This window comes from Cuculus canorus, chromosome 15 (assembly GCF_017976375.1).
Source record: "Cuculus canorus isolate bCucCan1 chromosome 15, bCucCan1.pri, whole genome shotgun sequence".
Lineage (NCBI taxonomy): Eukaryota > Metazoa > Chordata > Aves > Cuculiformes > Cuculidae > Cuculus > Cuculus canorus.
In genome coordinates this window covers 12,735,772-12,757,494 of record NC_071415.1, presented here as the reverse complement: position 1 = coordinate 12,757,494, position 21,723 = coordinate 12,735,772, and the positions used below count along the sequence as shown (strand labels likewise).

Here is a 21,723-nt window from a genome sequence, read left to right as displayed (position 1 = left end):
TCATCCTGTCTTGAAAATATTGTAGTTTTAACCTGGAATTTGTTTTGCCGTAGAACAAAAAGATTCTTAAAGATGTTTGTGCAAACAGGTTTGTTTTGGCCATTCCCAGGTTGCAGCGCTGGCCTCAGCCAAACGCATTTCAGGCTCTTCAAATTGACATTCATTTGGCCATTGGTCTGCAGATACTGTCTCATGCCTCCTGCAAAGAGACGGCAAAATGATCCAGCAGCTAGAGAGACACCAAACAACTATCACTGGCTTATCTCAGTTGGTGTGTATTCCTCTTGATAGGAACAACCAAAGGAGAGAAACATTGGCCTTTGCACCATAGAGTGCCCATGAATGCTGATACATCAATAATGCCTCTGTATAGACACAAAGTATGAAATTTCTCCCAACCTACCCCAGAAAAGTGATCTCTTCCTCATTCCTTCCACCTGGCTACTTGTCATCTAGTCTGCGACCTCCTAAGGTCTCAGTAAATGCCATCCTGTATGCAATGCCGGGCACTTTTCTCTCAGCCTCCTTTTACGTCTCTGCTTCATTCCTTCTTCATCTTTCTTCAAACCTCAGTGGAAAATATATCTCTCCTCCCTTGCCTATTTTTCTTAAATAATAAATAATAGCAGGAGAGAGAGTAGAATTGACTGGAGAACTCTATTATCTAACACTGTGAGGCATTTGGGAATAAGGTTGGAATGCACAAAATGCTGCCTAAACCCTGTCTGTGAAGGCAATATTAGTACCAAGACCTCTGGATATAAAAATGAACTTGAATTTTACAGGCCTGGGCAGATTTATTATTATTCCGTCTGGTTGTGATTCTGACCAACATCACCCGGCAAGAGGCATGTAGCAAACGCCAGGAATACGAATAAGCAGAAAAACCTGTCTAGAAGCTTCCTTTCCACATCTGACCTATACAGGATGGACGTCAAACCATTTAGGGGAGATGACATCACTAATAACCATTTTCTCTGCCATCTTGGAGCTGCCTCTTTGGATTATTTTAGAAATAGCAAAGAACTTAAACAAGGTTTACTTAAAATTTGATGCCCATTAGCCAAGTTTTCCCTCCCCATTTCTTTAGGTGATCAAACATTTATCATTTGTAATGTACTACTCCTCTTCCACTGTGGCTCTCTTTGTAGTGGGGCTACTTCATTGACTACTAAAACGGCCCGAGCGGCTGTGAAAGAGGTCTAAGACAAACTGAAACCCGGCCAGCTGGAGATGGAGCAGCTGGGGAGAATGAAGATACGGAGACACAGAAATGCCAACGAGAGGAGTGCTTTTGTGTGTATTCGTGGATACGCATGCACACGCACGCACGCATGTTAATCTGTCTCCTTGCCTTCACTCAGTAAATCTAATCCACAGTTTGAAATAACTCATTCAGTAGAATAACAAAATTAGGAATTGAGTGCCAGGACAGCATAGAATAGTATGTGCTGCGCAGTTCTCTCTCCCTTTACCTACCCAGCCCCCACGGCTGCTTTGTTTGCTTCCTTACAGCTGCTGCTCTGCTTTAATTTACTGAGATGCCATTAGCCAGGAGATAGAAGCCAAAAACTTACCAACCAGCGTGCATTGTGTTTTGGAGCCCCAGCTTTGCCTTTTCCTTTCCCCGTCTCTTCCTGGGGGCTTTCAGCCAGGACAAGGTCGCTACTGCTCGTTCAGTGCAGGCTGCAGCCTCGTGGACATCACAGAAGTCACGGTTGTCCCTCTTTGCCGTTGGGTTGCTGATGGAGACCAGGCCTGGAGAAGCATAAGGAGGGGAGGGCATGGTGTGCCTGTGCTGAGCATCAGCAGGGTGAAGCATGGGCCTGGGCTCCAGCGGGGATACTGGAGATCAGAGGCAACGCATAGGAGCAGCAAGGAATGAGGGAGTTCAAGTTGCCCCTTTGCTAACCTCTGTAAGCCACGTCAGGCTCACATCTCAGCTAATCAAACCGTGCTGCCTTATGAAATCAGAAGGAAAGAGAAATACAGCACGTTGCAGCGCACAGGAAACTGTGCAGGAATGATATTTCCTGCAAGGTACTGAGTGGGTACCGTGGCTTCCCTGTGGACACGGACTGTTGTCCTCATCCACATGGCGCCTGCGTTCAAAGTATCTCTGGTTCAAGTTAAATTCATCATTTCAAATCATTGCTATTTCTGTTCTATATCACCTTCATTCGTTTCTTTTGCTTTTTTCTTTTTTGAAGGAGAACCCCAAATTCCCTCTTTCCTGGTTGTTTTTTGCATTAGAATTGTAGGTGGTTTGTTCTCCAGTTTTCCAAGGCAGCTCTGCGGAGGGTCAAAGGTCTGGGAAAAGTGGTATGCAATTTAGTTACCAGGAGAATAAAACCAGGACAGCTGGGTGAAGATAAATCAGGCAGGCAGGAGGGCTAAAACACTAGCTTTTCTTATAGATTTTTATCCAGTCTCTGGAAAAGAGGCATGGAGGGGGTTGTCTCTCCCCTATTCTCCAGAGCCACGTCCCAGCTGCCGGAACTCAGGCTCCTCAGTCAACTGGCTGCTCTATTTCTAACCTTCAAGAATCAAGCCCAGGATTTGAGAAGCAGAAAGAAACAGAAAAGGGAGATTAGATGTGAGGTAAAAGATAGAAAAGGGAAGGAGAAACCTCTTGGGAGTCTGTTATCTGCTATTACACGGAGATGAGTTGGGAACCACTGCATGTGCCCCTGCTCCCGTCCTGCCCTGCGGGATGCTTGGCGCTTGGCTGATGTCCCAGCGTGCACACGCACAGACACACACCCATGCACACTCGCGTCGGCATGATGCTAGGAAGGATGCTTTTGGAAGCCAGCAAGATGAACAATTAATGCCTTCTGCGCAAAGCAACAAGAGCCACTTCTCCACTCCCCAGTCATGTCCCAGCAGTCTAAGAAGGGAGATTAGCCCCTCTTTCCTCTCTTACATCTCCTTAATGCTGTCATTTTATTCACACTTTGCAAAGCAAATAAACCAGCAAATTGCTTTCTTTAATGAGGTGAAATTAAACTCAGGCTGCTGATAAAATGCCTTTTCTCCTTGCTGTTGTTGGGAAGGACTTGTCTGATAGGTAACATATAGAAAAGAAGAGAAAACACACAGCAGGAGCAACGTTGAACGTGTTTGAGTCATTTACCATTGCTCTTCTTCACCACTGACAATTAGATGAGGGACACACATAGTTGATGAGAAGGGTATAGGGGATGCGCATGGCAAGAGCTGTGGAGGGCCCATCTCTGCTCTTTGCTCACAAGATAGTCCCACTCCACTAGCTACTGCCCTCTGACACAGGCTGCAGCCCACAGCCTCCTGGAACGAGTGACAGGAAACCTTCCTCTGCAAGAAAAAGGCTGTTTTGGCTCTGCAGAACAATCCCAAACACTAGTTTGCTCAGAGAGGATGTTTGAGTCAAAACGGGACAGAATAAGTGCTTGCTAAAGAGATGCATCGCTCCCTGCTGCCTGTGCTGTCTTGATCTGGCAGGGCTTCCCCCGCCTGCAGGAGGTCCCTGTGATGCAGAAGCCCATGGAGGAGGACAAGTAGATACTCACGTGAAGGGCAAACACTGCAGGGCAGCAGACAAAGAAAGCATCCTCTGTGCCATCCCAAAGGGACCACTGGGGCAAAGCACTGCTGATGGCTCTGCCGGGCAGGATTACTCTTCTCCCACGCTCTTCGGGGCAGTGTTCACCCCCGCAGCAGGAGCTGGAGACCAGGCTGGTTCCCATGGCAGAGGAGAGCAGGCACATCTAGAGTCCAGCTAGTAGCTGGAGGAAGAGAAAATCTCCACCTGCAGCACAATATATTTGCTGGGGGTTTCATCCCAATAAGAGGAGCGTGGGGTATTTTCCTTCAATATCCCACAGCCCCACAAAGTGCTTTCACCATCGCACAGTAACAGAGAGCAGACTGGAGTACAGAGAGGTTAATTGAGTTTCCCAGTGCTGGTAGGGATGTAGCAGCAGGCATCTCTCAGCCCGGCACTGCAGCCCGTCCCCATCAGCTGGGGAGGGGGCAAGGGGGGCGACTCCGGGGTGCACAGTCTCTCTTCCCTTCTTCACTGGCTCCAAGGACTTGGCTATGCCAAACTGGACTGCCAAGTCCTGGCAAAGCATCCCAGGGGAGGGGTTTACCAGTGGTATCAGTATCACTGCAGTGATATAAGGGCTTCAGACGGAATAACAACGTAAAATTGTGCTAAAGCCCAGGTTTGAACCCCGATGAAGGAGGAGAGCTGAGATTCAGCTGCCTTGCCCTCAGCATCCCTTCCACTTAAGGCTCATTACTAGAAAGCTTTTTAAAACCTGGTTTTGTTGAGCTTACCACCAAACGTAGCAGGGATAGGACAGCACCACGCACTGGGGAGGCAGAGAGAGACCCGCAGGTACCCAGACACGGCCCCACAGAAGCATCATCTTCGGGCCAGTACATCTCGCCCACACATGACTACAGGACCACCATGGAAAGTACAGTCTGCTGGAAAGGTGTACCGCACAGTGCCCTCTGTGGGGGCGCTGGGGTCTGGCTGGTGGTTTCTCCTACAGCCTCATCTCCACTAGCAGCTGGTGGGGCATTTGCTGGAGGACAGGGTGCCTGGAGAGTTTCATGTGCTGAGAGCAGACACAAGATGAAATCTTGTTATTCATGTACTAGAAGCCCAACTGTGCCACCAGGGAATAGACTCATTGTTCACAATCCAGAAAGAACAAATAAACTGTTTTACTGCTTATTATTAATGGCCTGTTTACTGAGGTATAAACTGTGAATGGTTAACAGGGATCCCTGCAATGAAACATGGTCTGCTTCATTGCCTGGTATCATGGGTGGAAAAGAAGCTGATTTCTTCAGGACAGGGGTGAGGATATGGCATCTGCCTCTAAACATCCTTTGACAATCGATCAGCCTCATGCAAGTTTCAGGCATGCAGCACCCAGCACAGTCCCGTTGCTGCCTGGGCACTGGGAAACGGTTTAGAAACCAATTTCTGGACTTATACTATTATGCACATCCAATCAAAGACAATTTAGATGTAAGATGTGCCCCTGTTTCCTTTATGGATGGCCAAGAAACTTCCAGTTCCTACCAGCTGTGTTTTCAAGCAGTGCTGGTGATGTCTTCCTTGTCTCTTACAGTCTGTCCTGGGACAAGGGAGACAACCAGAGCTCCCATTCCCAGCAGAAGTCCCAAGAAGGATTTTTTTTCTAGATAGACCATAATATTTTCTCCCCATTTGTTGGCAACTCTGCCACAACACCTCACTGCATCCATCTTACCAGGTCAGAGAGCCGTTTGCCAGTAGAGATGTCCACGGATGATATATATCAGCGTCTTGCAGCAAAGCACGACCCAGGACATGCTGATGCTCATGCAGTTCCCTCCTCTCCACTTTTGCCTTCTTGTTTTCCTAGGAAACTACAAAAGGAAGTAGAAGTGCTGTCCATGGATATTTATATTTCATCAAAAACATAAGGAAAAACATAATGGAAAATGTGAGCCAGGAATGAGAGTTTTTCTGTAGGAAGTGAGGCTGCTGGCAGCCCCATAAGTTTAAGTCCAGTGAAGACTCTTCCTGGTCTTCAAGCAGCTGTTTCTAGTTGGGGAGGAAACGTCTCATCCCTTCTTCTGGTGAACACTCCTCTTATGCCAGTGAACAGCTGAGGATCCTCCCCACCTCTGCGTCATTTCACCCAGTAGAGAGATAAGTCTTGGAGACAAAGAGCAAGTCCCAACCACAGACAAGGACATCGAGTGGTGGACAACCACAGTAGGGTGTTCTGTAGTCAAACAGTGTCCTGCAACTACTGCTCAGGTTCCCAGAAACAGGACAGGTGCTTGATACAGGGCTTTATCCTAAACACCATGCAGCAATGCAGTCGGAGCCACAGTGTCCTCAATCACCAAACCCCACTGTGGGCACCTCTGCTGCGCACACCAGCATACGAGACGGTTAGAAATCCCCTCAGCAAAACACTGCAGCATCAAATCTACATCAGAGCGAGTTGTCTAGACTTCATCTGCTCTCAGTGGAGAGGAACAGACACTTCTGGGGCATCACTCCTCTCCTCCTAAGGTAGACACCTAAATAGGTCAGACAAACAGTGCCCTGGATGTGCGCTGGTCTCTCCACTGCCTAAAACGTGGCACTGGACAATGCACTCAAAGGATGGTGACCTACAAGGTCAGTGACCACCTTCCCTCGTGCTGCCAAATGGTGCTGGCAGCAGTGCCCGAAAAAACCAAAGGCTCCTTGAAAGGTTGTAGCCAAAGTTAGAAGGCAAGTGCCAAACATTAAGAAGGTAGTTGAGTGCATCTTCAATACCTCTAAATGTTGTTTTTCCTTTGGGTTTAGTTTGTTCTTGTCTTTCGTGCAGGTGAGCTGAGGGACTGAACGGGCACAGCCACACCTGTGGAGGCACACGGAGATGGGGACAACTGTGACGATGGGCAGCAAAAAGAAAACAAGACGTGCTATAAAAACTGAGAGGAAGGGTTGTCTCTAAGCCAAAGAGACTCCACATGAGCACCTAACTCCATGACTCCCTCCCTGAGATGCCAGAGACCTGGTGATGTGGGACCAGCCTCAGCCACCCAGGGCTTGGTAGTAGCCCCCAGCCGGTGGCTGCCAAGTACTGTGGACACCGAGGTCTGCTTTCTCCACGGATGCTTCCCCCTTGCCTCCAAGCCATGAGGAGAAGGGAGAGGCGAGCAAAGCTGCCGAAGAAGCACTAGCCCACGTCTTCCTGGCCCCTATCCTGCTCCCCCCTTCTGGAAGACCAGGAACCCCTTCTCCACACCGCCCTTCCAGATGGCAGGTCGCCGGTGGGCCGCGACGTCAGCCTTCTGCGTATGCGTGGCAGCCGTCTCTCTCCTGCACACTGGTGGGGTGCGGGCAGACTGCTGGCTTATTGAAGGGGACAAGGGCTTTGTTTGGTTGGCCATCTGCAGCCAAAACCAGCCCCCCTACGAGTCCATCCCCCAGCAAATCAACAGCACCATCGTGGACTTGCGGCTGAATGACAACAAGATCAAGAGTGTGCAGTACGCCTCACTCAGCCGCTTTGGCAACCTGACATACCTCAACCTGACGAAGAACGAGATCTCCTACATCGAGGATGGTGCCTTTTCAGGACAGTTCAACCTCCAGGTGCTGCAGCTGGGCTACAACCGACTGAGGAACCTCACTGAGGGCATCCTCCGGGGCCTGGGGAAGCTGGAGTACCTCTATCTCCAGGCCAACCTCATCGAGTCCGTCACCCCCAATGCCTTCTGGGAGTGCCCCAACATAGTGAACATTGACCTGTCCATGAACAGGATTCAGAGACTCGACAGCAACACTTTTCGGGGCCTAAATAAGCTCTCTGTCTGTGAACTCTACAGTAACCCCTTCTACTGTTCCTGCGAGCTCCTCGGCTTCCTGCAATGGCTGGAGGCTTTCACCAACATGACACGCACATATGATCGGATGCAGTGCGACTCTCCACCTGACTATACGGGCTACTACTTGTTAGGCCAAGGCCGGACTGGCTACCGCAATGCTCTGAGCATGCTCTCTTCCCTTTGCACCGGTGGTTCCTACACTGTGATCCCTCGTTTTATCCCTCCCAGGTACCAAGCGACCACGGTGCCCTCTGAAAGCCCCTGCTCTGAGGAGGAATGCTCCTCTGGCGATGGCACGACCCCGCAGTTCTCCCTCTTCACACCCATTGGCGAAACAGAGGTGCGCCCCAACATCCAGGTGAAGCACCTCAACCACAACTCGGCCGTCCTCACCGTGCAGATCCCCTACCCCTTCAGCAAGATGTACATCCTATCCCAGTTTGAAAATGGCTTCTCCTCCATGATCACCAAGCTCAGGAAGAAGGAGGAGAACATCACCGTGAGCAACCTAGTAGCACAAAGAGATTACACCTACTGTGTAGTCTCTGTCCACCAATACTCCAAATACAACCACACCTGTGTCACCATCACACCCACTAGACCCAACCGTAAGGAGCCGGTGCCCACCCCTTCCACTGCCACTCATTATATCATGACAATCCTGGGCTGTCTCTTTGGCATGGTGATTGTCCTGGGTGTTGTGTATTACTGTCTCCGGAAGAGGCGCCAGCAGGAAGAGAAGCACAAAAAGGCTGCCGGCAGCATGAAGAAGACCATCATCGAGCTGAAATATGGGCCAGAAATGGAGACCACCAGCATCACCCAGCTGTCCCAAGGACAGATGCTGGGCGGGGAGACGGTGACCCGCATCCCCTACCTGCCTTCTGCTGGTGAGGTCGAGCAGTACAAGCTGATTGACAGCAGCGAGACCCCTAAGGCCACCAAAGGCAACTACATGGAGGTGAGGACGGGCGAGCAGCCGGAGAGGCGAGACTGCGAGCTGTCCCTGCCACCAGACACCCAGAGCTCTGTGGCTGAAATCTCCACCATTGCCAAGGAGGTGGACAAGGTGAACCAGATCATCAACAACTGCATCGATGCCTTGAAATCTGAGTCCACCTCCTTCCAAGGGGTGAAATCGGGGGCAGTGTCTACAGTGGAGCCTCAGCTGGTGCTCTTGTCAGAGCAGATCCCCAGCAAGCACGGATTCCTCTCCCCCGTCTACAAGGAAAGTTACAACCACCCTCTCCAGCGACACCACAGCATGGAGGCAGCCCCCAAACGCTCCAGCACCTCTTCCAGCGGCTCCATACGGAGCCCCAGGTCCTACCGCTCCGAGGGATCGGGCCACAAATCAGAAGCCAAATACATCGAGAAGACGTCCCCTACCACCGACACCATCCTCACTGTGACACCGGCCGCGGCCATCCTGCGGGCAGAGGCAGAGAAGATCCGTCAGTACAGTGAACATCGGCACTCGTACCCCGGCTCGCACCAAGGAGAGCAGCACGACAGCATGGCAGGGCGAAAGCCCTCCATCCTGGAGCCTCTGACCCGTCCTCGTCCCAGAGACCTGGCCTATTCCCAGCTCTCGCCTCAATATCACAACCTGAGCTACACTTCCAGCCCAGAGTACACCTGCAAACCATCGCACAGCATCTGGGAGCGCTTCAAACTCAACCGCAAGCGGCACAAAGACGAGGAGGAGTATATGGCAGCCGGCCATGCCCTACGCAAAAAGGTCCAGTTTGCCAAAGACGAGGATCTTCACGACATCTTAGACTACTGGAAGGGCGTCTCCGCCCAGCAAAAGTCCTGAGTCCTCACTCAACTCGTGACTTAACACACTAACTGGACCAAAAGAAATCCGCAGCAGCTATTTTTATCCAGACTGTCTTTGAAACAAAATAAAATAAAATAATAAAAAAAAAAATCAATAAAAATAAAAGAGAGATCAAATTATGGAAATCTATAAATATTCTATATAATATATAAAGCGAGATATTAAAATGTCCTCACGTTGGTGAGACACGCACCAAATTTGAACACAGACTTTACAAAAAGAAAAACAAACTGTGGAGTGAAAAAAAAAAAGTTTTGTTTCACTTTGATTTTTTTTTAAGAAAATAAGGAAAAAAAGAGAAAAAATCGCATATAAAAAGAAAGCAAAAGAGCAGGCAGAGAGCTGAGGTCTGGTGTTTCCCAGTATTGCATTGCATGAGTCCCTATTCCGTGATTTTGTGGATTCTTTGTGAACAGTTTGTGTTCTTCCTTCCTTCCCTTCCAAAATCAACAGCAACAAAAACAGCAACAAAAACCAAAAAGAGACCAGAAGGAGATCCATCCTTTGGGCTGTTTTTGCAAACGGAGTCTTCCAGTTTAGACTTTTACCCGGTTGAAGGCCCGTTCACATTTTCACTCACTGAAGGTTTTACCACACATTGCATTGTAAACCGAAGTCGTTAATTGTACAGAGAAAATTTCTATATTTGCAATGTTTGCTGTATAACGAGAGAGAGAGAGGAGAAAAAAAATACTACATCTACTAAAATATATCTATATCTATATTCACCTGTTTGTATCAGGTTTTAATCATGGATTTTAGAGAAAGAGATGGAGTTTGGTTTGAAGAACATTTTTTGTTGGTTCGTTGGTGGGCGGGTGGTTGACAGCATATTTTTTGGAGGGGGGGAATGTTTGGTTTTCCAAGTGTTTGGGTTTGATTTCTCCCAACAACGGTCTGTGTCCAAGCCCCTGGGCGGCACGTAGCACCTCCTGCCTGCAGTCCTGGCACTGCCCAAGGACCAGTTTGGCTCCCATTTTCCACTAGTGGCTTTGGAGATGGACACCTTGGGGAGCCCCTGAGCAACCCTTGGGACTCCAAAACGGTACCCAAGGTGCCGCGTGCCCCTCAGCCATTTTTGTCCAATGCGAGTCCAAGACTCAACAGCTTTTGCTTCATCTCCGAAACACTCACAGGTGATGCCCTGCTCATGAGGTGAGGAGGAGGAGGGAGGCTTTGCGGCTCCGAAGGCAATCCCTGGCCACGATGGTGGCTGAAGGACACAATTTTGCCCTGATTAGCTCCAGCTGAGTTACAAGACCCCTCATTTCGCTAGGGCTACACTAGGGTTGTGGAGCTGCTTGGCTCCTCCAGGGAGCATGTGACAATGAGCAGCCCTTTGGGGTCCTGCAGCTTTCCAGTCTCTCTCTTGCATTCTGCTCACAACTCTGGATGGACATCTTTAGTCCTGACAGATGAGCACTAGGGCCCAGGAGCAAACCATACCCCATCCTGTTATTCCAACATTTCAAAGTGATTTTGACAGGTATTCTTGCAAAAGGTTATGTTTGTTCAGAAAGGAGCTGAGCCAGGAGGACACGGAGCAGGCTGGGAAGTGCATGAGTTCATTCCTCATGGTTATTTGTGTAGACAACAAACCATTAGCAGGGTTTCATAATAAAAGGCAGGCGATTTCCCCAGGAATGTATTCACTCTGCATGAGCAACGGCACATTTCTCCACCCCTTCCAGGTGAGTCAGATCCTCCCCACAGTGTGCAGCTTCCCAGAGCTGTGTCTTGCTCACCAATCAGTGAAGAAGAACCTGGAAAGGGGAGCTGAGGATCACCCCTCTCTTGTCCTGTGTCCACGGTGGGTCCCTCCCCAAATCTCAGCTGTAGCACCTGCACCAAAGCAAAGTCTTCAGCTGAACTCGCCTTCCCTTGCAAATCCTGAGTGCCTCTTGGAGAGACAGGAGTTGTTCAGCAAGCAAAGCTGGGGGAGATTGTGGTGGAACCTCGTGGCGCTGTTTCATGGTCTCAGAGGATTCCTCAGGAAGAGGCTGAGGTGGCAGTTCGTGAGTTAATTTGGGCTTAGATGCTCCAGCAATAGCAGTCACCGATAAAACTTTCCTCAGTCACTCTCCCTACCCTGCAACCAGCTCCCACACCAGTTTGGAAGTGACATCATGACCATCTCCATGGCTCCTAAGAGCGATGGTGCCACCAGCAGAGCGTAACACCTCGCTGTGGGGGCAACAGCACGGCAGCAGCCAGTTCATCTCTTTACCTGGGGCAAGTCATTTTGCTCCTCTCTGCCTCTGTTTCCTCCTCTGCAAAACACTTCCTTGTGGCATTGAGGGCGTAGGCTGACTGGGGAGGTTGGATTAATTAATTGCCTGTCTGTGAAGCCCGTTTAGCTCCCAGAATAAAAGCCGCTATAGAAATGCAAAGTTGTTAGCGGCATAAAACAGCAGGGGCAGGTGAAATCGAAGCCTGATTCTGTTTTCACACCAGGATTTCGGTGGTCATAAACTAATAGAGACCGACACAGGAAATGTGATAGAGCAGTGCTGGCTTTTCTGAATTAAACACTTCCCAGATGCAAACTCTTTGCAATTAGAGAAAAAGAGGGTTAGAAGGGATAAAGATCTCTCCATCTCCAGGGTAACTCCAAAGGAAGTACCTGCACATGCAGCTCCCCATACCTGTGTGGTTGCTGGGGCCTCGCTGTGGGTCTCAGAGAGCTCCAGGTGGCTCCTCGGGTGGTGATGCAATGGCCATGCTGCTCCTTGCCCTCCCTCCAAGACAGGGTGCAGTCCTGGCAGCCGTGGTCCATGTCCCCTGGCACAAGCTGCCACAAGGTGAGCTGAGAAATAAGCCAGGCAAGAAAAGAGAAGTTCTCCACGGCCACCAGACATGGACCTCCTGGTGAGCTCTGTCCACAGCATCCTTCACCCCCTGAGGCAGCTGCTTTACTGACCCTTTTAAGGGCAGAGGGAGAATTCCACCAGCTGCAGCCTGTTGGGTGCTCCTCTTTAATTTGTTTCTAGTTCAACCACCCAATTTCTCAAGCTGCTTCCGCAAAGAGAAATGCTACCTCATCCAGCCAGGCTGCTCTTATCACCCCAAACACATCCAAAGCAAGAGGGCTCCAAGTGAAGCAAAAAGGGGGGACATACAAAACGTGTCTGAACGCAGAGGTAGGAAGGTGAGGGGAAAGGTTTCTCCTTCATTTTGCTCCACCTCAAGGGGCAATAGGGATCAGTGAACTGGGAGCCAGCACAGAAAGCCACCACAAGCACTGAGGACCTGGAGGTTCCCATATCCCCCTCCTGCAGCAGCCTGAGCTCTGCCATCACAGGATATAAACAAATAGAAAGGGAAAGAAAGGGAGAGAGAGGGATGAAAGGCAGGGAGATGTGTGCAGTGCAGAGGCGGGAGAAGGCGAGGGAGCGGGAGCGGCTGTGACCGGCACAGGACAGGCAGCAGCCCCTGGAGAGGCCAGAGAAGGCATCAAGAAAAGCTGTTCTGAGAGACTTCTTGTTTTTAAGGGAGAGCAGTTGTTTCCCTGCGGCAAAGAAACAGAGAAAAGGAGCAGAGGGACCCATCATTGCTTCTTCCCCCAGCATCTCAGCAACACCTTCTTGTTGGAGCACAAATCAGTGCCCCAAATTACCCACAGCTCAATCCCTGCTCTGGCCAAGAGTCAGCAAAGGACTTTATCACATGTTGCAAAGCCTGTGTGACATCCAGAGCCTGAATATTTTTTAAAAGTCTATAAATTAGGACAGAAACCTCTATACAGACATGTGCCATTGAAGCTCAGCATTCCTGAGAGCAACCACCTGCCCTAGAGCTGGTGGCTGCCTCCTTCTTCACAGCTGATGTGTGTTGGAGGTGTCCTGCCTGCTCCCAGCCCAGCATTTGAGCCTCCTGGGGGCTTCAGCTGGATCACAGTGAGTGCAAATTGCAGAGGAGGGCATTCATGAGCGTGCACAGGGTCCTAAGGGAGGCAGATGCTCCCCAGTCAGCACTCAGACCATGACAACAGACAGACTGTCTGACTCTGCTCACATCAAGCCAGTGACATATGGTGCTCGCTGAGCAGAGGGTCCTTTCCCAGGGCTGTAAGTGCCTCCCCTCCAGCCCCATTGAGGCTTATGGGTCAGCTCAGGCATCTACACCTGCGTGATGCCCAGGGCCACCAGAGAACCAACGTCAGAGCATGGCCCGGGGCACCACCTCCAGCAGCCCACCCAGCTCCCGCACCTGCACATTCCCTCACTTCCAGGGAGTCCAGTTAAACCACTTTTAAAAGCTCCCTTCTGCCCTGTGTCTACATCAGCCCTTCCCTGAACTGCCGCTAGGTCTTGGTGAACTAAGCACTCCTGAGACCCCCAAACTCATCACGGTGGTAGATGCATCTCTGCAGAAGAGCTGCAGCATAACCCCCACCCCTCTGCCTCACGCTTACTGCAGCCTGGCTGCCTGTCGTCTGCTGGAGCAAGGAAACACCTCGCTTGCAGGACAGGGGGGTTAGCAAGGGTCGGGGACGGTGCGGAGGAGGTGGCCCAATAACACAGATCCTTTGGGTGAGGAGGGGTCCAGGGAAGACTCCGGGCTGCAGAGGGATGTGCTGCGGTGATGCTGGACCAGACCCAAAAGCAGCGGATCGATGAGGGTGATTGAAGCCAGCACGCACTGCGTTAGGCTATTTTTAGCACAGTTGACAGAGCAGGAGTTTGGGAGCCCAAGTTGGAATTTATTTGCATCCAAGTGCTCTCAGGGTGAGGACTGACAACGTGCCGGGCGCATCAGCACCCTCCCTGCCCATTTTGGGACTGGCTCACCTTGGCTTCAGCTCCTCTTCAGTGCATACCGCATCCCTTTCCTCTGCTGCACCCTGCGAGGACAGTGCTACCATCCCAAGGCTTGAAGCTGTGATGACATGGATGCACACGGACACAGGATGGGGACAGAGCAGAGAAGATGGGACGGTCTTCAAAGGATCAAGGGGTTATTTGGGGGAAGCCCTAATTCTCCTCTAAATGCGCAGAGGTCATGAACAGATCTTGTCCCGTAGCAGCGTGGCCGCAACACTGCGTGGATCCATGGAGCACTGCCAGGCAGGTGTGGACCTGGAGGTGCCCCAGTTCTCTCCTCCAGCTCCTTCCTCCCCATTTACTCACCACAGCCTTTCTTCATGGGGTCCTAAGTTGGTTTTCCTGGGTAGGTGTCTGGAGATGAAATTGCGCTTTAAAGAGAGGTGAACCACATGTTACCATTCCTCCGTGTCCAAACCACTGCTGCCTGACGATGCTCTGAGGTGCTGAAGGCAGTGAAGCTACTGGTGTGCATGGTCGGTGGTGCTGGAGAACCCAACCCAACAGCCGTGCCTTGGCTTGTAGCAGTGATTTTGACCTCACCTGAATTTATTTACACTCTTTTTCACATCTCCTTTGTATCATAGCCTCTGTCTCACCCCTCCCAGCCAGCCCACCAGCACCAAAGGAAGGGTGGTAGGGATTATCCAAATGGTGCCTTGAGAGTTCCTACCTTCCCTGCCCCTCACCCAGTACTTAATGAAGGGAAATCATCTGATTCGGAGTGAAGACAGTTTTCTGGACTCAGTTTTGTCTGTGCAATGGATGAGAACACACCAAAATACCACGGATGCGGGGAGTGGCCAAACAGGGTTCTAGTTTTTACTCTAGTTTCGCTGCCTTTTCCTTTGGTCCAAATCCTGTGAACGTGCCTGTTTCCCTCCTTCTGCGACTCCTCTGTCCTTGCAGAGTAACTAGAAGAATCTCCCCAGCGTCTGAGTTTGCATGCCTGTGCCTCTTTAATAATTCAGTGGGAATGTTAATAACACTGGGTGCACTGTTGTTCCTATATGTGCTGATTGCTCCTCACATCCCATCAACATCTGTTTTTTCACACTCAGTTCAGCTGTCTGGAAATAGCCATTTGCTGCTCACCTTTACTTACGTCACCATTAAAGACCTCATTAATGTACTCCATCATTGCTTTCTTTGGGACTAAAAGATTTCCATTTCTGTCTTTTATCAGCTTTCTCATGGCTTCTATCCTCCCCTCTCTCTACCGTGCAATGCCCTTTTCTAATGAACTCTTCTCTCCTGGTCCATCTTCTCCATTAAGCTACTCAAGTGCTGCCCGCTACGTTCCTGTTCATCTCCTGGGCTCTCTTCTGGGTCATCACATTTTTTAGTGTTTCCAGCTGTGAAAGCGAACGATCAGCCCCGCATATAACACCCACGCTTTCCTCCCACCTCACTCGCCTTCGTTGCAGCTCTCCAGCCCTCTGGTCTGGCTCAACACGCCACAATGTCCAGACTTGACAGCCTCCTCTGTCTTTGCACGAGCCCCTGGCCAGTTCTGCCTAATCTGCAGGGGTGTGATGGGATGCCTCAAATTTTGTATGTGGTGCCTGCAGCTTGTCTCTGCTGGCAGCCTCTTAAATCTTTTTCTTTCTCTCAGCATCGCTTTTACGCAGCAGAGCTCTCCTTGGGCATCTCTTGCCCTGCAATCAAGAGCAACCCAGCCCATCCGAGCAGCAGGAGGCCTCTCTGGGTACTGCGAAAGCTCATCTGTGGTCTCGTAAGTAAACATTGGCGCTATTCAGGCGATGCAGCTAAATTAATTAATCTCATTCCTCTGCATTTGTAGCCAAGACACAAAGGTTCCCATTCCCTGCCGTTGGCACTTAAAACCTGCTTCTCCCAAATGTGCCCTCCTGCCCCACCTGCGATTTGTGTCGCAGTAAGATTTGAGCAGTGGGAGCGGAGCAGTCGCTTGGAGCCGCTCCAAGGGGGTGGCAGAGCCAGCGCCCCCCTGGCCGAGCAGCCACGGAGTACGTGGGCATGAACCATCCGCCAATGTCCATGCGAGACCTCCCTGATGCTTTCAGCTCAGTTCAGGCTGACAAAGAGCTTTGTGCACAAAAGCTGCTGTGTTTTGTTTTCCCAGCCACGTCAGGTGTCGCAATAAGAGATATTACCTCTCCATATAAACCTTATCTCAATTATATCCTTATATCATTCTGGCTGTAACGACACTACCACCCACTGCAGAGCTCACACACATATGTCTCTGCCTGGGAAATCCCAGCCAGAGACGTGGCAGCCCTACGCATGAGAAATCCTTCAAACACTGACAGCTGACAAACCCCTGTGCTGCTCCACAGCCTCCTCCAGCCCCGCGGGGTGATCACTGCTCCTAAAAGGCAGTCAAATGCAAACACAAGGGCTTGAGGTAAGACATGTGCCAGGAGACTGGCAGCAGGGGCTGGGGAGGGCAGGTGCCTGGAGTGACCACTCCAAACCTCTGATCTCCAGCAGAACTTGCAACTGGGAAGGAGGGAGAGGGGAGGTATGGGCTGGTTTCTGATGCCCCACTCACCTCACAGTTTTGTCCTGGAGGCAAAAAGGGTCAAAATAGTGGGAAAGCAGAGATGGAGGTGCTAGAGCAGAGCTGAGAGCTGCCCCTCACCATCAGAGGTGGTCGAACCCTTTCTGATAGAGTCAGGAGGCTCCTCTTTTTGAGAGAACTGAGAAGTTCCTGCTCCAGGCTGGCTTTGGAGAACAGCACACCCAGAAGAGCCCATCTGTGGCTGTGAAGGACTCAGCCAGCAGCTGCTGCTCTGGAGCTATCAGGAGAAGGGGTGGGTTCGCCCACCAGGTGTGATATCTGAGTCAGCCCCATCCTCCTCCGCAAAGCCACAGGTGTATGTGGCTGCAGACTTCCAGGTGAGACGAGATAGTTTGAGTGGCACTTCAGTACAAAGCCCTTCTTTGGATCGCTGATCCTAAGGATCAGCCCTTTCCCAAAGAAAGAAACCAAACCAGCACAAGGCATCTTAGGAAGATGTCAGCAAGTGGGAGGAGACAGCTTATCCAGGGAGCTAATTTAGCTGGAAGGAAAGGGAAAGGTTGCAAGATGTTCCTCTGTTAAGAAAGGGGAATCACATAAATAAGCAAGAGCAAGGAGGCAAAGGCCAAAGTACCTGTGGAGAAGTGACGTGGTTGCTTTTGATTTTAAGAAGATGCTGGACCTAGAACAAAAGACATTTCAGCCCAGGATTGAGTGGCAAAGGTTAGGATGAGGCTTGCAGAGACCTGGAAACCAGAAAGGTGAGTGAATCGTAAGCAGCACCATGAAACCGGATAATGTAATTGGGAGGGTTATTTAAATTGAATATTCAGAGGGAAAAATAAAACATTGCAGGGAAAATAATACTACTTAGCACTTGTAATGTGCTTAGCATCTTCAAAAACTGGTCAGCCATTAACTGATTGCTCCTCTGCTAAGTCCAAAGGCTAATAAAAAGGGATGGTTCATTTAGTCATTTCACAGCTGAGCTTCTCAGTAAGGCATGAGGAAGAGATCACTGCTCTCCAACGTGCTGGTAAATAAACAGTTGGAAGTAGGAAAATACAACAACATCTCAGCTCTCAGTAACAGCTTCTTGCTCAGCTCCTCCCTTCCTCACCTTGAGCTTGTCCAAAGGGGATCTATGACAGGGAGCTCATCTGGAGGTCTGGCCTGGAAGCATACCACGGATGGGTCCAGGTCTCCAACAGTTCCAAAACTTGGGGTCTACTGCCTAAGAACCACCCCTGTGGCAGCATCTATGCGAGCAGGGATGGGGCATCCACAGGGCAGAAGTGTGGGCTTTTAACTGTGGGTGGCTGGGTGGATGATTCCAGCCCGGAGAGACCCCGACTGCGCAGCCCTATTGCCTTGGCAAGCGCAGAGGCTGGAGGGAACAAAGCAGCCTTTTGAACAGCAATAAAGATGGAGGCATTTTATGTTTGTTTTACTTAAAAAGTAAACAGTTCCTTTTGTGTTTGATGAGCAAGCGATTTTGTAAACACTGCAGAGAAAACACGACATAGTTGCACCTCGGTGATTTCCAGCCTGTTTTCTTGGCAGCGGCAGTGGAGGAGCGGATGAGCGCCCGAGCGGCTGCTCCACGCACGCTCCCTGATTTTCTCGGGATGGCCAAGGGTCTGGGGGCTGTTCCCAGTTAGGTACCAGGCGGAAACAGCCAAAAGGATGAAACTCTTATTGGGATGGAGCCATTCAGCCTGACACACATCCAGCCCCAACGTGGCTGAGCAACAAATCCTTCGAACACCAGGTACTGCCAGAGGCTTTGCATTGTGACCCTGGTGCAGGGTCACTCGCTCAAAACCAGCAGCTGCTGCAGTCAGTGTGCAACTGCCCGAGTTGGCCAGCATCGCCCAGCACACAGCCCTGGGGCTGAAAATCCTTTTTTTGTATTGCTACTGATGGGAACCAACAGAGAGTTCATTTATGTCTAACTCAAACCAACCATCATGGGGTTATAGTGCTTTGCAAAGCAGCTGTCAGTGCATCCATTGCACGTACCCCCACCCGCCACTTGTTCTCTTACACCACTTGCTTCACAATGTTTTTTGGCCTTCTCAGCTTAGATGCCCACTAAAACGCTGCCTCTTCATTTTAGAGAAAGGGAACTGCACAGATGCTCAGTTGCACCCATAGAGGCACCCTGTGATGCTCCAGACCTCACTTGGCCGAGTCGTGGGTCCCCCAGTGACCCTGCCGCAGGTGTTCCAGCCTCACGCTGGAGGCATATCTCCATGGGGCTACACAGCTGGGTCCCACCAACCATCCTTGGACTGTGCAAGGTCTTCAGCTCACCCATGAGCTGCCAGGGCAGCAACCATGAGAGGGCAATGGTTCACCCATGACCTGCCCAACCCCAGCAGTGAAGGAGAGCTCCAAGAACACGCTGGAGAGCTATTTCCCTGCCTTACCGTTGAGTGACCAAACAGGGATCCTGCTGCTTTATATAAGAGATGCACAAGTTTTAACTCTGAAAGCATTTGCTGGGCTAAAATACACCCCCAGAGCAGACGAGAGCCCACGGCTGAACTCTGCTTTTCTGGGACATGCCCAGCAGGAGAAGTGCCATCATCAAAAGCCTTTGGTGGAGACAGGGGTTGAGGGATCTTACTTCTCCTGGCTTTTTGCCCCAGGCACTGCCTCTTGCTCTTTCAGCTGCGCTCGCGGACTTTGTGTTTTCTTTCTCTTTCTGCAAGTTTTCTTCTTAAGTGAAATATTCCCCATCCGTGCTGCTGGCATGGCCCTATGGACCCTGCGCTGGGAGGATGAGTCAGGTGAGAGCAGGAGACTCCTTAAACCAGCGTTACTACTAAGTACCACTCCCCCGAAGCAGGTTTTGCTCAAGTGAGGCGTATGGGTCAGGACCTCAATAATTTACAGTGCAAGACGTGTCCTCCTCATCGTCTTGGGACCTGGGGAAGAAGCTGAGCACAGAAACAGCAGCAGGCTTGCTGGGTCACTAACGCGTTTCTGACCAGAGGAAATTTGGGATGCAGCATGCTAAGGATGCCATAGTAACTTCTGCTAAACACTCACGTACAGCTGAGTAGCAGATATAAGGACTGTGCAAGACACTGCTGATTTTCCTCTGCCTGTTTTTGGCATAACGAAACCCAATGGGTGTGTATAAACAAAGCAAGCATCTCTCTCGCTGGACCTCATGCATCATTTATAGCCAGCTTTTCCATGGCACAAGAAACATTTACATATGCCAGCATTAATTCCGAACGCCACTTCAAAGCCATCTCTGTCTAATGAACCCTGCGCGCTATGCACAGCAAATTCCACCCGAAAAATAATTAGCAACACGCACCACCAAAGCATTACAAGGGGAACGCAGCACACCACCTGCTGAAGCAAAATGAATGCCTGATTTATTTATTTTTTCCCACTTTTTAGCAACATTCAGGCACTGACTCAAAGCTGTGCTCTGTTCTCAGCTTTGCAGGGCCCTGAGAAGTGTCACGTTCCTGCTCTGCTTTCCAGGCTGGGAGTGTGATTTATCTGGGGGGGTTATATGTTTTTCCTAGATCATGATTAGACAGAGCTGTGCAAACCCCTGCTAATTTCTCCATGCTGGGGGTGGCTGGGATTTAGGGTACAGGCAGCTCTATGTCTTACCCTCAAGTTGAATGAGTCGCAGCTTTTGGGATGCTGTCACCTCCTGAGCAGAGCCTCAGACTGATGGCCATGAGCAGGATAGGACACACCGAGTCTCACCCTGGTCTGAGGGTCCCGTAGGTCCTTTAACCCCTGACTATCATCAGCCTCACTCAGAAAAAAAAGAAGTTCAAGATAACATTAGGATATGAAGGTCTTGGTGCCCCCACAGCCACGGGTGCTCCCATTCTGTGCTGGCCGCAAACAGCCCTGCTGTGAACAGCTCAGGAACTGGGCTGGCTTTAGCTAAGAGATTTCTTAATACTACGTTAGAGCTGCCCAGCCCACCTCCTCCTGGCAGGAGCAGCGTGTTTTGCTCAAGGCCTGACACGACAGCACGGCTGTGGAAGACCCAGGTCACAAACCACCATCTCAGAGGGACAGAGGCTAAACCCGGGAGGTGGCTGTGGGCACGAGGGGACCAACCGCACCGGGGTGGTGCTGAGAACCTGCCTTCCCCAGGTCCTGTCCTCCTCAAATGGAAGAAAGATGCTCTGCAGGGTGCTGCTCTCAGCCCTGTGCTGTGTCTCAAGTATCAAGCTGTGGTATTCAAACCCTCCGTGTCTGTCTTGCTAGGATGCAAAGGGTTAAGCTGTTCTTCCTATGCAAATTAGGCTTAATTAATCCTTTTCATCAGTTGCAAATATACCTTCTGAACCCTATTAAAAACATGAATATGCAAATTCAGACCTTTTTTAATACTCATTTTCAAGGACTTGGAGTCAGGCTTGATTATTCGATTCCCGTTAACAGCCTGTAAAACCTGGTGCAAAATTTAATTTCCATTTTAAGTTACCAAAAAAAAAATTTGAATCTGTTGGTAATTAAGCTAATTACAGTGTTACACTAAAGAGGAGACAAACAAGGAGGACAAGATCATTCATTACATTTAACACCAGTTACGGGGACTGTGCAAGGCCAGAGTTAACCACGAAGCCAGAAAACAAGAGCGATGGAAACAGGGTACGTGTGGAGACGTGGCCTTTGGGGGGCCCTGCGCCTTCCTTACCTTGGGAACAGCTCCGTTCCAGCCCCATGAGCCATCCTCCTCCTAAGGAGACAACTGAGGAAGAGGTCTGGCCAGGCTGGATGGTGTTGCAAGCACTGTGGTGTCTCTGCACAGGGCAGGAACGAGATTGGGGTTGGGGTTTCAGGGCAACTCGTAGGACCATCCTAACTGCCAGTGTGTCTGGGGCTGAGCATTCCACGCAGGTGGGATTTCCACCTTCCCTGAACACTTTTGCTATATGAAAAATACACAGGCAGGGTGCAGAGGGATGCCTAGCTGAACTGGCGGCACGCAGGAGACACGTCCCCTGCAGGCTGCACGTCCCGCTCTCCTGCAGGAGCTGTGATCCTGCCCTTGCCAGTGAAGAGCAGCGACTTCCCAAACGCTAACAACTCCCTTTGCAGAAGCACAGCTGTTGGGGAAGACTCATGAAAAGGCTCTGCAGAGGCACCTACAAACCGCCACTCCACACTCCTACTGGATG

At 50.5% G+C, this 21,723-nt stretch overlaps 1 protein-coding gene across 6 annotated transcripts in view; it reads left to right on the top strand.

The window, feature by feature from the left end:
* ELFN1 (extracellular leucine rich repeat and fibronectin type III domain containing 1) overlaps window positions 1–9,917 on the top strand; it is a 107,356-nt gene extending 97,439 nt beyond the window's left edge. For all 6 annotated transcript variants that reach the window (XM_054081058.1, XM_054081057.1, XM_054081061.1 and 3 more), the window contains one exon: window positions 6,372–9,917. In XM_054081058.1, the coding sequence (XP_053937033.1) occupies window positions 6,806–9,196 (2,391 nt within the window). In that variant the 5' untranslated portion in view covers window positions 6,372–6,805 and the 3' untranslated portion in view covers window positions 9,197–9,917. The remainder of the gene's footprint in view (window positions 1–6,371) is intronic.
* Window positions 9,918–21,723: the final 11,806 nt, after the last annotated feature.